Raw genomic sequence first — 13,701 nt, 5'->3', positions numbered from 1 at the left:
CCACCAGGCCGTCCAGCAGCGATGCTCCTGCTGACCCGGCTTGTTTGCTTTGCCAGACAGATCTGCTTCAGCCCCGTTCCATCCAACCCCTCCCCCCCGGGCCGACGGGGGCAGCTCAGAAAACGGGCGTTTTAGCTGGCAAATGGCACCTGATGCTGAAGTTCCAGAAAGCGCAGATCGGCTCCACCAGCTTGTCCGGCGGCCCCTGTGGGCGGGCACAGAGGAGAGGCCATTAGCCGCGTGAACCGGCCCCGTGCGTTCACCCAGACCCGGTCCCCACAAAGGGATTTCGCCGCACGCGGCCGGCCGGCCTCCCGCCAGGGCCAGGCGAGGGGCGCGTCCCCGGGCGGGTACCTGGCTGCGGTGCTGCAGGCGATAGCGCACGGACGTGCTGATCTCCTGGTAGTCGCTGCGCAGAGCCGAAGAGATCACGGCGGAGCCCACCTGGGTGCGCAGATACCTGGGGACGGACAGGAGAGCGTCAGGGGCAGCAGGGGAGCCCCCCGCAGGGTCGCGTCATAACCTGACGCCGAAAACCTTTGCGGAGACCTGGCAACAATGAGCCGAGGTACAACGAATAGGGGGGGGAGGGATCTCGATGCAGGATCGCAGGGGGCCAATGGCTTAGCCAGCCTCGTGTCCCGCCACCAGCCGTGGCCACTGCCGACACCCTCCGGGGGCATCGCCCCTCCAGAACGGCCCGGCCCCACACGCCTGGGGGCGGGGGAGATGACCTCTGGCCCCCGCGGATGCTGCTGTGCTGATGCACCGGAGAGATCGCCCTGGGGGATGTTGTATCAACACCGGGTCCTCTTCCGAACCCTGGGGCCAGGGTGCCACAGGCCCGTGACCCCCGGGCGACGTGAGGCCCAGCGGGGCTGGCAGCCCGGGGCTCCCTCTCTCCAGCAGCGACCCATTCGGGCGGGCACACGGAGCGGGAGTGACCAGCGCCAGGTGCCCTTTGCTGCAGCGCAAGCTGTTCAGATGAGAGCTCCGGGGATCCTTCCGACACAACATATGGGGGGGGGGAATGAAAACCAGGCAGCCCCCGCCCCGGGGCTCAGGTAAAGGAGGCTTGTGGGGAAACCATCCCCCGGGGCAGACAGCAACCAGCCGGCGGGAGAGGGCGTCTCTTGAGTACTCAGAGCACTTCCCGCAGGCGCCGACGGCTGGTGCTTTCCTCAAGCCACTTTCCAGCCTGGTGCCCCTCCCGGATGGGCCCTGCCGCAGCCCCAGGCGCATCTGCTCCCGCCTTGGTGCCGCACGGCAGCGGGGACTGGGCCAGTTCTGCCTGGCGCCGTTAAACCCAGCCAGCGAGAGCAGGTCTCCACCGGCATAGGGCGTCCACCGAGTCCCTCGGCAGGGTCCCGGCTACCACCCGCAGACGATCCCACGCCCCTCTCTAGCACAAGTTCCCGTGGCCCGGGGCCAGAGTCTCGCTGTTTTCTATGCGGGGCGCTACGGCAGTCGCAGGAGACCCAAAGGCTCCCGGGGCCTGGCCAGGTCTGACTGGCACGTCCCCGTTTGTCGGGGGGGGGAGCAGAGGCATCGTGCCGCCCCCAAGTAGCGACGCACTCACTTCCGTCCTCCGTCAGACGCGGCCACGTCCTGGAACCCGACGCCAGCCCCAGGGAGGAGGCGCTGGAGGGAGGCGGAACTGTACCACGTGTTGACCACGGTGACTCTACGGAGCCCTGGAGAGACCACAGAGGGGCTGTCATGTAACTAGAGTTAAGGGGAGCAGCCAGATCACTGCTGCACCCTGGGGGGGGGGTATTTGCCCCAAACTGCATACAAAGGGGGCCATGTGAGGTGTCACATGAAAGCTTCTGTTCTACTGATTCTGGATGTGCTATCCATGTACTTGTATGATCTCTGTATGTGGGGCTAGACACATGTCCTCTGTGTGGAGGCTGGAAAGGTCTCTGTGGCTGAGCAAAGGGCAAGGAATGGCCAGCCAGTGGCTCTGCTAATTAGCAAGGAGACAATGGATCTCTAGGTGCCAGTACACACTCCGGGAAGGTGGCTGACGTGGGACACAAGGATCGGTCGATGGACCATGTGACCCTCTATGGCCAGGAGGAGGCCAGGCTGGATATAAAATAACACGGGGCAGACTCCATTTCAGTCTTCAGTTTTGCTTCAAATCCAAGATGCAGCCTTGCAGGGAACAACGAGCCCGGAAGAACCGTGGACCCATCTCTGCCCGGTAGTGGCCAACAAACAGAGGCCGAGGGTACTACCAGGCAAGGCTCGGTCACTGGTCAGAGGCCCTGCAGACCCGCAGGCAACGCCCCCGTGGCCTAGGAATGGAGGCAGGGTGGGTACTTACATTGGCAGGGATACATTGGCCATGAGCCCTAGGAAGTGGGTGAAGCCGGGTGAGGAATGGAGGGATTTCGTGGGGGTACCACCCCCTCCATTTCGCACCCAGCGACTGCCGGCCAGACACCGGACCTGGAGCAAAGGCCTGTCAGGCTCTGGCACTTGCTGCAAAGTGTGTCCCCCGGGAAGTGGCTGGCTCCGGAGATGGGCAGCGAGGCCTGTGCCACCGGCTTGGACCCAGCCCCAGGGGGGCCATGACCGGAAGCCATTCCCCCGCGAGGGCTGTGCGGTGAAGGGAGCCGGCGGGTCTTGGCTCCAAGCAGCCAAATGGCCTCTCACAGCGCCGGGCCCGGCAACGGGGAGCCCCGAGGCTGTCCAGCGTGGCAGCCAGAGGGCCAGGAGCCAGGCGCGGGTGGAGGTGGGGCGTGCGCACTGCTGCAGTCTCTGGCCCAGACCCACTTGGGCAGAACACCTCAAGGCCAGGCTCCTCCCCGCCGTTATATCCTGTCCGGCGCTTCCCCCCACCGCGTGGCATCAGGGGGGTCCCTCCGGGATGTGGGACACGGCCCTGCCTCTACCTGTGGCTTTAAGTCTCTCCACTTCGTCAGGGGGGATTTCTATGAGGTCAGGCCCGGCGGCGTCCTGGCTTTGGATCAGATACACGTCGCTGCGGGGTTCCTGTCGGCTCAGCTCCACCGTCCTGACTTCGACCCCTGGGGCAGCGGGAAACGAGCCAGGTTAGCGTTTCTGCCACGGCCGTTACACGAGGCGCCACGGCTGTCACGTGAGGTGCCACGGCCGGCTGGCGGGGGGCGGGGGAGAGCTGAGTGGACTCTTGGAGAGAGACACCAGATTCCTCTGGAAATCAGCCAGCCACGCTCAGGCTGCGGGTCCCCACGTGGCACTTTTGCCCACCTGGGAGCTGAGAGGCGCAGAGGGACTAAGCCGAGGCGAGGAAGGCATCGCTATGGCGTGAGGTGTGACACGTGCACGTCCACGCTGTGGCAACCGCATACGCAGCACAGCAGAGCCGAGTGTTTTCAACCTCAGCTGAGGCCCTTCCACGGCAGCCCCCCAGGGACCCCCAGGAGAGGACAAAGCAAAAGAGCCTGTCGGGAGGTTTCCCTCAGACCCAGCCGCCAGGCGGTGACATCGCTGGCCCAAGGACACGGTGGCAACGCCCAGGAGGACAGTGCGTGGGGCGCTCTCCTGCTTTGGGCGGGGGAGGGAGGGGACAAACTAGGGGTGTCGGCGTGATCCACCCCTCCGCTGTCCCCACCTCTCGGCCCCCCGCCCTCACCTCAGAGCCATGACATCGCCTCAGCCCTCCCAGTGTTTTACAGAACCCCCTGTGCCACGGCCGGCAAAGCCCCCCCGGCCATTTCTCTGCACCTCGCCCCTGCCGGCCGGCACCTGTGCCCCCGGCACCAGGCGTCAGCCTGTGGAAATCCCTCGGCCTCGCCTGTGAGGCGCCGTGTACGAGGGCACATTGCCCTCGTGTGGAGACCGGGGGAACGCCGCCCCGACGGGAGCTTTCCTCCGTCCCACCGCAGGGAAGGGGTTTCGGGCCCGGACGCTTCCTGGTTTGCGGCTCACAGGGAGATCCCACTGCGATGTTAAGGGGTCAGGAAGGAAGGAAGTTCAGCCACAGCCTTGGCTCAGCCTCCCCTCCCACCCTTAAAATAGCAACCGAACGCTCCTCGGGCAGGGCTCCAAACAAGGCCGCCGAGTGCCCAAGTCAGACCCCGGGGCCTGACTTTCCAGTCAGCGGGGGCTGTCGGCTCTCCGCTGCCAGGCCGGCCCCCCCGCTGGGAGCCCACCGACCAGGGCGCCTCCAGTCAGCAGCCGGAGCTGAAATCACGGGCCGGGGTGCTTGGCCTTGTGGCTTCATGGGCATTAGCAGAGCCAGGCCGGGTCCCCCCATAATGACCCAGGCAGGGGCTCTACTGCCAACAGCCCCACCTCACTGGAGAAGGGTGCAGGGCGGTTCCCCTCCGGCTGCCGGAGCGGCTGGTGCCAGGTCCCCTTGTCGCCCACACGCAGAGCCTGCCTCCCTGGGATGGGGTCCCCCTGGGAGCAGCCAGACTCCTGAGGCGCTGTGTGTGGGGGGTGCAGAGAACACCCCTCCTCCCCCAGCCAGGCGAGCCGCCCTGTTGCACCCCTGTCGCGGGGCGAGGAAGTAGGTAGCTAGCAGCTCCCGGCGGGAGCCACCCCCGCCCCGCCCCACCAGCGCCCCAGGGCAGACCCCCGCTGCCCGGCTGCTCATTCGTGCCCCTCTCAAGTGCCGGGGGGCTCAGGCCGTTGCAGCTGCCCGGAGCCCCGCTCTGCAGACTCACCGACGTTCCTGTGCCGGATCGCTAGCTTTGTCCTTTCCCCAGTGAGGAGCTGGTCCAGGTTTGAAGCCATCCTGTCCGTGTTCTCCACAACGGCCATCGGCCCTCTGATAATCTAAGAAACACACAGTCATTGAACGTAAGAGCGGCCAGGCGGGGTCAGACCAAAGGCCCGTCCGGCCCAGTGTCCTGTCGGCCCACAGTGGCCAGTGCCAGGTGCCCCAGAGGGAGTGAGCAGAACAGGGAATCATCAAGCGATCCCTCCCTGTCACCCATTTCCCGCCCCCGACAAACAGAGGCGAGGGACACCATTCCTACCCATCCCGGCTAATAGCCATTGATGGACCTAGCCTCCATGAATCTATCTAGCTCTTTTTTTTTGAATCCTGTTAAAGTCCTGGCCTTCACCACATCTTCCAGCAAGGAGTTCCACAGGTTGACTGTGTGCAGCATGAAGAAAAACTTCCATTGATTTGTTTTAAATCTGCTACCTCTTCATGGGGTCTCCTTAGAGCCACGGCGCTGTTTCAAACCAGGGCTGCCAATCCTCGTGTTTCCTGATAGTTGGTGTTTTCAGAACCTCGGCTCCATGACTCTGTTTTCTCTTTTCCCTTTTTTTTTAAAGTCAGGCCTTTGCCCTCCTGGCAGCAGAGAAAAGCTTGAAAATGTGAAGGCTACATGCGCAAAAAGCCATCGGCCAAATAAACAGGCGCCCATTGTATTATTATTTTATTATTAAATCGCATGCTTTTGGGGGCCCGACTCCTGGTTTGTAAACACTTGGGGCTGGCTATGCTGTAGAACACACCCACGTCTGGTGGCCCCTGTAAGATGGGCGCTTGTGCAGCCCCTCAGGAGAGATTTCAATGCGCCCAGCTGATGTGCAGAGCACCCACAGCTAACTTTGTGCTTCTATTTGTGGTGCACATTCACACATGCCTTGGTGCACATAGAAAACTTTATTCTGCACATGAATGGAAACAATCCACACACCAATGGAAAAACTTAGAAGGAACATTGCCCGTGGCCTGTGAACCCTACTCATAAGGGAAAGAGCTGCCAGCAAGAAACGGAGCCCATTCCTTGAAGAGTTACAAATGCACAGCCTACGCCCCTGCCGCGTCCTGTGTGTCTATCCCAAGCGTGACAACGCTGCACAAGGGGGGGCCTCCAAGGCTCGTGGCATCAAAACTCGCGCCCTCCAGCCCCCCCAGAGCTCGCTACCACCCCCACGGAGGGCGAAGTCGTGGCTTTCGGATGCAGCTGAGAAGTGGCCGAGAGCCAGCCGGGCTGTGCATATAAACCCCGGCCCCTGCCTGTCCTCCAACCACAGCGCTCGACTCCTGAGAGCAAGCTGCAAGGATCAAGCTGTCCCTGGTTCAATCCCAACCGACCGGCCAGGACGGTAGCTCTTCCACATACACCCAGGAGGGCCAGGTCACTACAACACACAAAAAGGGCCGCTAGGAGAGGAGATCAAAGCAATCCCAGCATGCAATGCACAAGGCCCCTGCTGGGGTGACAAGATGGGAATTTCCCGCACAGGACTCTGCAGCGGCTTTGCACAGTCTGGGGTCTGGAAACAGACGTTTTCTTGGCAGCCCCTCTGCAAACATCACCACAAAGCACTTCTCAGAGCTAGTGCATGGTCCCTGCCAGGCCCAGAACAGTGTGGGGAGGGTGGGCTCCTGCCAGCGAGCCGCCACGCAGAGCGCTAACCCCCCGGAAAGCGGCCCCAGGAAGGCAGGCGTCAGGGCGTTCGGGAAGCCGGCTTGGACAGGGCAGGCGCTGCGGGGGGACGCGGGGGGAGAGGGGCTCGGGGAGCGAGCCACAGGCAGCCACAGGCAGAGACACGGTGAGATTCCTGGTGCACACACGGACCCGCTGGAGGCAGATGTTTGCTGGGCTGATTGGCAGCGTGGAGATCGGAGTCTAGGGACTGCACCTCGGCACACGGCGGTTCCTGGCATCGGCGCTGCTTCCGGGCAGGGCGAGACAGGGCAGAAGTCACATGACCCTCTTGCTGCCCCCCCCCCAAATAGTCACAAAGCTCTGGAGCCAAACAGGACACCTGGCTAATTGCTCCAGCGACGACTCCTCCCCCGCTCCCGAATTATCTCACTGTCATGCTGGGTGTGTGGGCCCAGGCTCCGGCCCAGAGCTGGACTGCAAGGGCCAGGCCTTGCCAGGCAGGAGACCCAGCTGCAATCTCTCCAGCAGCGGTGGGCAACAAGCCGTTGGCCAGGGTTAGCCCCCGGTGGGCTGCCAGGGCTTTAGTCACCTGCGCTTGCAGCTTCCATTGGCTGCGATTCGTCTTTGCCAGCCAATGGGAGCCTGCGAGCGGCTGTACTTGTGGACGTGCAGGTAAATAAAACAGGACCTATGAGGAGAGGCCGAGGGATTTGGGGTTATTTAGTCTGCAGATGAGAAGAGTGAGGGGGGATTTGGGAGCAGCCTATGATTCTCTGTAGGGGGGTTCCAGAGAGGCTGGAGAGAGGCTGGTCTCAGAGGTGGCAGAACGAGGAGCGATGGGCTCAAGTTGCAGTGGGAGGTCTAGGTTGGAGATCAGGAAAAACTATTTCCCTAGGAGAGTGGGGAAGTGCTGGTCTGGGTTCCCTGGGGAGGGGGTGGAATCTCCATCCCTAGAGGTTGTTAAGTCCCGGCTTGACCAAGCCCTGGCTGGGATGGTTGAGTTGGGTTGGTCCTGCCTTGGGCAGGGGGCTGGACTCGGTGACTCCTGAGGGCTCTGCCTGCCCTAGGATTCTAGGGGTACGTCTAGACGACAGGCTTTTGTCGATAGAAGTTTTGTCGACAGATACTGTGGACAAAGCTTCTGTGGACAGAGAGCGTCTAGACGACAGCCAGTTCTGTGGACAAAGCAAGCCGCTTTGTCGACATGACCGTGTAGACGCAAAGGACAGTGTAGATGCAAAACGCCTCCTGTTGACAGAACTCTGTCGACAAAAGGCGTTATTCCTCGTAGACTGTGGTTTGCCGCAGTCGACAAAACAGCTGAGTTCTGTCGACAGAACTCAGCAGCAGTGTAGTAGTTTTGCAGGGATAGTTTTGTCAACAAGGGTGTGTCTACACTACATGACTCCGTCAATGGAGCCATGTAGATTAGGCTGATCGGCAGAGGGAAATGAAGCTGCGATTTAAATAATCGCGGCTTCATTTAAATTTAAATGGCTGCCGCGCTCTGCTGACCAGCTGATGATCAGCTGTTTGTCGGCAAATTGGGGCGGTCTGGACGCGCCGCTGTGGACAAGGAAGCCTTTGTCGACCTGCGCAGGTAAACCTCGTTTCACAAGGCATATCTGCGCTGGTTGACAAAGGCTTCCTTGTCCACAGCGGCGCGCCCAGACCGCCCCGATCTGCCGACAAACAGCTGATCATCAGCTGGTCGGCAGAGCGCGGCAGCCATTTACATTTAAATGAAGCCGTGATTATTAAAATTGCGGCTTCATTTCCCTCTGCCGATCAGCCTAATCTACATGGCTCCATTGACGGAGCCATGTAGTGTAGACACACCCCAAAAGTCCACTTTTGTCAACAAAACCCTGTAGTCTAGACTCACCCTAGGATTCGAAAACACCCACAAGCCTGCCAGGGGATAACCCTGGAGAACCGTCTTCAGTCCCCCTCTTCTTCCCACGGCAGCCAGCCCCACCCGCCGACCTGCGGAGGTCTGCCCCGCCCTAGGCCCACCCCCATTAGTCATCGGATCATGGTGCCGCTGTGCAAAAGGAAGTGCAGCCGCCAGCCGCAGGGCCGGCTGGGCCATACACCACGTCTGCAAGATCCAGAGGCCACGCTGCGGCAAGGGGACAATGGGGTCCCACGTACATCCCAAGGCCTTCTCACCTGGCTGATTTCTGACCATGTGTTGGTATTTTGCTCCTCCAGGATCAGGCCCGTGACTTCCACGTAATACCGGCTCAGCGGCTCCAGCATCTCCAGCTCGCCCCGCTCCTGGACTTCGACAGCTGAAACCTGCTGGAGAAACTGCACCACGCCGAGCAGGTCAGCCGGCTCCACCGGCGTCTCCTCCTCCCGCAGGGCGACGGCCAGGGCCTGGAGAACGCTGACAGCCGCCGGGACGCTCACGTCTCTCGCCTCGCCCAGGAAAACACTCTCAGGGATCTGCCGGAGAGATGCCTTTTACCCCAGAGCAGACCCCGCCTCTGCCCAAGGACACCAGGCTGCGTGGGGCTGTGCAGGGCTGTGGGGTGGCTCAGGGTGCAGGGGGCCGACAGCCACGCCGGGCCCTGGGCCAGGGAGGGTAGGGATGTGAACGGGTAAGGCGAGCGATGCTTCCCGGATACTGGTCAATCGGTACCTGGGATCCGCCCCCCGAGCTGGTCACCCACACGCACGGCAGGACCAGGAGCAGGAGCCCAGCGTGGGGGCCCCAGGCCTGCATTCCCAGAAGGGGCGGGGCCTCAGTCAGAAGGGGAAGAGGTGGGGCCATGCCCCGCCCCCCAGCCTTCAGTGCCACCCAGGGTGTGCCCCCCGCCCACCGAGCTGCCCGGATCAGGCACTCCGCACAGCTCTTCTGCTGCTGAAACAGCGGTGGCGGCTGCAGCCCTGGGCCCCGGGGACTCGCCGGGCCCTGGGGAAACCTGCCGGTGGCTGTGTCCACCCAGGCACAAGGAGGCTGCCTCCCAGACACTCATAAGCTGGTGACGGGTGCAAAACGCCCCACGTCCCTAGGGAAGGCAGCGATGCCCCTGCTCGGCCACATGAGCGAGGCCTGGCTCAGGCCTCCCTACTCACTGCAACCAGCCCCCCAGGCCAGCCCCAGAGCTGTGAAACAGGCAGGGTGTGTCCAGGCGACACACCGGGGACCAAGCCAGAGGGCAGGGCGGCGGGTCCCTTCGTGCGGCCCTGGCCCCTCCGGGGGAGCAGCAGTGCAGGGGCCGGGCATGCCCAGCGTGGGGCTGGGGGAGAGAAACGCGCCCGAACGGACAGCGGCTCAGGCCCCGGGAAGCCCCAGCAGCCGGCGGGCTGGCGCTCGCACGCACTCACCACGGTCGCGTTGGCGCGTGCGTTGACCCGGCTGAGCAGTGACGGGCTGGCCTGGGGCTGGGTTTTCTTCAGCAGCAAATACACCTCTGGGGAGAACACAGACACAAGCGCTGCCGCCGCGATTCCCGAGGAAGCCCCGTTTTCACGTCCCCGGGCTCCCGGAGGGCACCTGCTGCTCAGGACTGACTGCGGAGCGCCCGGCTGCCCTCTGCCTTTAGAGCAAGAGCCCCGTGGGGGAGACGCCAAGAGCTGGTCTCTGTGCCTTCCCCTCCCTCAGCCCCTCTCCCCACCCAGCAGGCCCAGAACCGCTTGGCGCTGGCTGTCCCTGCTGAGCTGGGGACCGACCCGGGAGTCGTGCAGTGCCCGGCGTGGGGAACAAAGCACCGACTAAAACGTGAGACTCTGTGCGAGCCGACAGCAGGGTCACTCTGCCTCGCAGTCAGCCAGGCCACACTGGGCCGGAGGCCGCGGCTACAGCTAGACCCTGGCACGGAAACAGAGTTGGTATCTGCCTCCGCAGAAATGAGCCGGCGGTATCCATATCCGCCTCCGCCTCTCAAGCGGGCCCCTGCCGGGCACTCGCGACGGCTCCTTTCGACGCGGGTTTAACTGAGAAAGTTGGAAACGTTCAAGATTGTCGCCGATTAGACTGGAAACTTCTCAGGGCAGGGACCGTGTCTTCCTGGGTGTCTAAGGCCCAGTCCTGGCCAGGGTGCCTGGGAGCTACCACAAGGGAAGAAATGAATAACCCCAGCGGTACCCTTCTTGTAGCGGCAGACGAAGGGCAAGGCACGCAGGCAGGAGGTGTAACTGAGTCCACCGCTGCCAACATCCAGAACTCGGCATTCCTCCACAGGCCCTGGCAGACAGAAGCAGAAGGCCCGAGCGCCATGAGACACAGGGTGTCCCCCAGTGGGACGCAGCCGTCTCGCAAACGAGCCACAAACTTTGCTTCAGGCTGAAAACCGCCCCTTGTTCCTGAAGCAGCCCCGTGGCTCTGCCCCGCGTGGCCCAGCGCACAATCCTCGTGCTGGTCCCGAGCAGAGCTTCTCGGAGAACCGGCAGGTTCCGTGCCCGCCCCAGACACACCGCCAGGAGACAGAAACACCAGGGCTGGAGCTCGTGTTTTCACAGACTCACAGGACTGGAAGGGACCTGGAGAGGTTTGGGTTCGGAGTGGCCGAGCCAGCGGGGGTAACGTGCTAAACAAGAGCTTTTCATTCGGGACGATCCTGAAGCACTATGAACACGATACACGGGGTCCAGCAACACTAATCAACTGATAACCAGGGAGCACATGCAGGCTATCTCCCCCAACTGAAGCTAGAGGGGACGGGGGTGGGTGACAGTGCTGCGGGGCCCAGGACAGCACAATTTCACGCATGCGCCACGGCCACAGCCGACAGGAATTAGCACATGGGCGGGGCCTATTGAAGCGCAGGGCCCAGGGCAGCTTCCCCGCTCGCCCTGCTCTATATCCGCCGCCGAGAGGGGAAACACGAAGGATGAAGGGTAGAATTAGGGTTGCCAGGTGTCCGGTATTGGCCCAGTATCTGTGGCCTCTGCCCGGTAAAAAACAACAGAAAATACCAGCGAGATTTAAAGGCTCAGTGACTCTTTTTTTTGCTCAACCAATTTTTTCCCGCCATGTTCGGTATTTTTTGTGGTGGTACCTGGCAACCCTCAGGAGAATTAGCGGGTGGGAATTTGCCCACCACACTCGAGTTAATGGCGTAAAGTGCCATGGATCTTCAATGGCCACAAATGAATAGGGCCTTTGGTCTTCCCGGGATGGCGACCGAGCCCGTAGCTCGCCATCCAAACTAGCCCTCTGCCCTCCAGAGACCCACCATCCTCCAACCATTTCCCAGCTAGTCACGCTCTCTTCCCGGGGCGACGCTCACACCCACACGGACCCGCTGTCGTCGGGACAGCTGCCCCGGCCGAAAGGGGCTGCTTGTTACCCATCGCCAGCCCAGACCCTGAGCCTCGAAAGCTCCATACGCTGGGGACCGGAGGCCTTGAGCGGGTCTTACCTGGGCATAGGAACTGGACCGTCACTTCTTGTACCGTGGGCTCAATCTCCAGCGTGAAACTGTCCCAGCCAAAGATCAGCTCGTGTTCGATCGGGCGGCACGCCCGGACTCTCTCGATCTGCTCTTCGCTAAGGACTCTCCGCCACAGGAACAGGCCCGTGATGTTCCCGCTGAAGGACTCTTTCTCCTTGAAGGCGCCCCCCAGGGAATCCTGGTCTTGTCCAATAATAAAGGTTCCCCGATCGTAGATAGCCTGGCTGGCGAGCGGCCCTGCGGCGCACAGTCCGGCAGCCGAGGCCGCCTTCCTCCCGTCGGCGTAGACGGCCCACGTCCCGTTGCGCCGCTGCCAGGTGACACAGAAGTGATGCCACTGCCCGTCGCTGCGGAACACCGGCAGGTACGGGGAGTGGTGCCCGTGGACGATGAGGGCGAAGCGCACAAACCCGGCCTCGTCCACGAAGCCGCGCAGCTGGAACTCGTTCATGAACGCCGGGGCGGCGTAGGAGAAGACGGTGGAGATCTCCTGGGCCTTGCTGTCCCACTGGAGGTGGGCGCAGGCCGTGACGGCAGGCATGGTGGGGAAGTTGGCCAGCACCTTCACGTACTTTGTGTCCGTTTTCTTTCCGAACACCAGGACTGGGGCCGTGTGAATTCCTGCCAAGAGAACATTCAAAACTGGACCGAGTCCCGCCCCTCTCTCTGGCCCACGTTTCTTTTACTTCCTCCCCAACTGCATGAACAAGCCCTGATCCCGGCGCACTACAAGGCCATAAATACGCGGGTTCGTGGCTACTTCTACAGGGGGCGGGGTGCTTGCTACCGTGATGCCTCGAGAGGGAAGGGGAGTTTGATGCACTTCCAGCAACCAGGATGGTAAATCACGAACTCGGGATTAACTGCTCCTGGCCAACGGCCCATCTTCTGGAGGCAGAGCCTAGAGAAGGCCTCCTGGATCACCTGCCCCACGCTCAGCCCAGCCGTGTCACATGACTACCCGCTGCCACATCGCTCCAGCCTGCGCCCCGGTCACATTACTTATAGATTACCTCTGCAGAACATGGCCAGCGGGGGGCCTGGAGACTTGCTGCGTCCCCCCAGGGCCAAAATCCCTCCCCAAAAGTCTCTGCTGCCAGGATACTGACAAAAAACTAGATACCGTTAAGGCAGCTGATGTGCCACTCCATGGCCAGCTGTACTCTCCCCCCCCGTGTGTCTTGTACTTAGACTGTGAGCTCCCGGGGGCAGCTCCCAGTGGCCCCTCCACACAGCCCCTTGCCCAGTGCAGTTCTGGCCCACCTAGGCCCTGCCACGATGCAACTCACAACACACATTTCCCCTGGCTAAGAACTTCCCCGCACAATCTCCAGGCACATCTGTTTTGCAAAGGAAGGATCCCGGCTCAGGGGTGTCTTGGTCCCTGGCGCCACCAGCCTCTCTCATACTCACGTCTCTGTTTGGGTTTACGCAGGAACGCCTCCCTCTCGCCTAGCCAGACCACGCCGGGCACTCCACGGGCGCGCAGCAGTTTGCGGAGGGAAGCCAGCCCGCCATCCCCGGGCGCCGTGAGCAGCTGCGCAAAGCGTTGCTCACAGTGCTTGCTTGCATGCCACCAGTCCAAGGGGACGTCCGCGAACTCGTACACCTCTCCCGCGGCCGCAACGGTGGCCGGGGCAGCACCAGCATCTGAAAGGACATGTGCCGGTTTGCAGGACGTACCAGGGCGGTTCCCTCATCCTCTCCCTGTCGTCGTCTGAGGCAGGCGGACTTCACGCCAACAGCCTCATTAATACGAATGGCACGCACACACCCACTCGCGCCACCGGGGGGCAGTCTCACACGGCAGAGCAGCCGCTCACCGATAAACGTGGGTGAGACAGCCCTGGGACAATCCAAGGCCGACTCTCTCCCCCGCACAGTGTGAAGGGACAGACTTTAGCAGGATGCCTTGGGCCTAGGATGAGGGACATAGAGAGCTGCCC

General features: G+C 62.2%; 1 protein-coding gene across 3 annotated transcripts in view; it reads right to left on the bottom strand.

Moving 5' to 3' along the window:
- Positions 1-13,701, bottom strand: part of ADGRD2 (adhesion G protein-coupled receptor D2) — an 81,134-nt gene that overhangs the window by 44,221 nt on the left and 23,212 nt on the right. For all 3 annotated transcript variants that reach the window (XM_075905672.2, XM_089773000.1, XM_089773001.1), the window contains exons 4-13: positions 13,169-13,405; positions 11,723-12,376; positions 10,447-10,545; positions 9,687-9,772; positions 8,523-8,801; positions 4,662-4,773; positions 2,904-3,038; positions 1,580-1,694; positions 355-460; positions 150-205 (exon numbers count right to left, since the gene is read on the bottom strand). In XM_075905672.2, the coding sequence (XP_075761787.2) occupies positions 150-205; positions 355-460; positions 1,580-1,694; positions 2,904-3,038; positions 4,662-4,773; positions 8,523-8,801; positions 9,687-9,772; positions 10,447-10,545; positions 11,723-12,376; positions 13,169-13,405 (1,879 nt within the window). The remainder of the gene's footprint in view (positions 1-149; positions 206-354; positions 461-1,579; positions 1,695-2,903; positions 3,039-4,661; positions 4,774-8,522; positions 8,802-9,686; positions 9,773-10,446; positions 10,546-11,722; positions 12,377-13,168; positions 13,406-13,701) is intronic.

This window comes from Pelodiscus sinensis, chromosome 23 (genome assembly GCF_052426305.1).
Source record: "Pelodiscus sinensis isolate ZL-2025 chromosome 23, ASM5242630v1, whole genome shotgun sequence".
Lineage (NCBI taxonomy): Eukaryota > Metazoa > Chordata > Testudines > Trionychidae > Pelodiscus > Pelodiscus sinensis.
The sequence above is the reverse complement of the archived record's forward strand: the minus strand, read 5'-3'. Positions and strand labels throughout refer to the sequence as shown.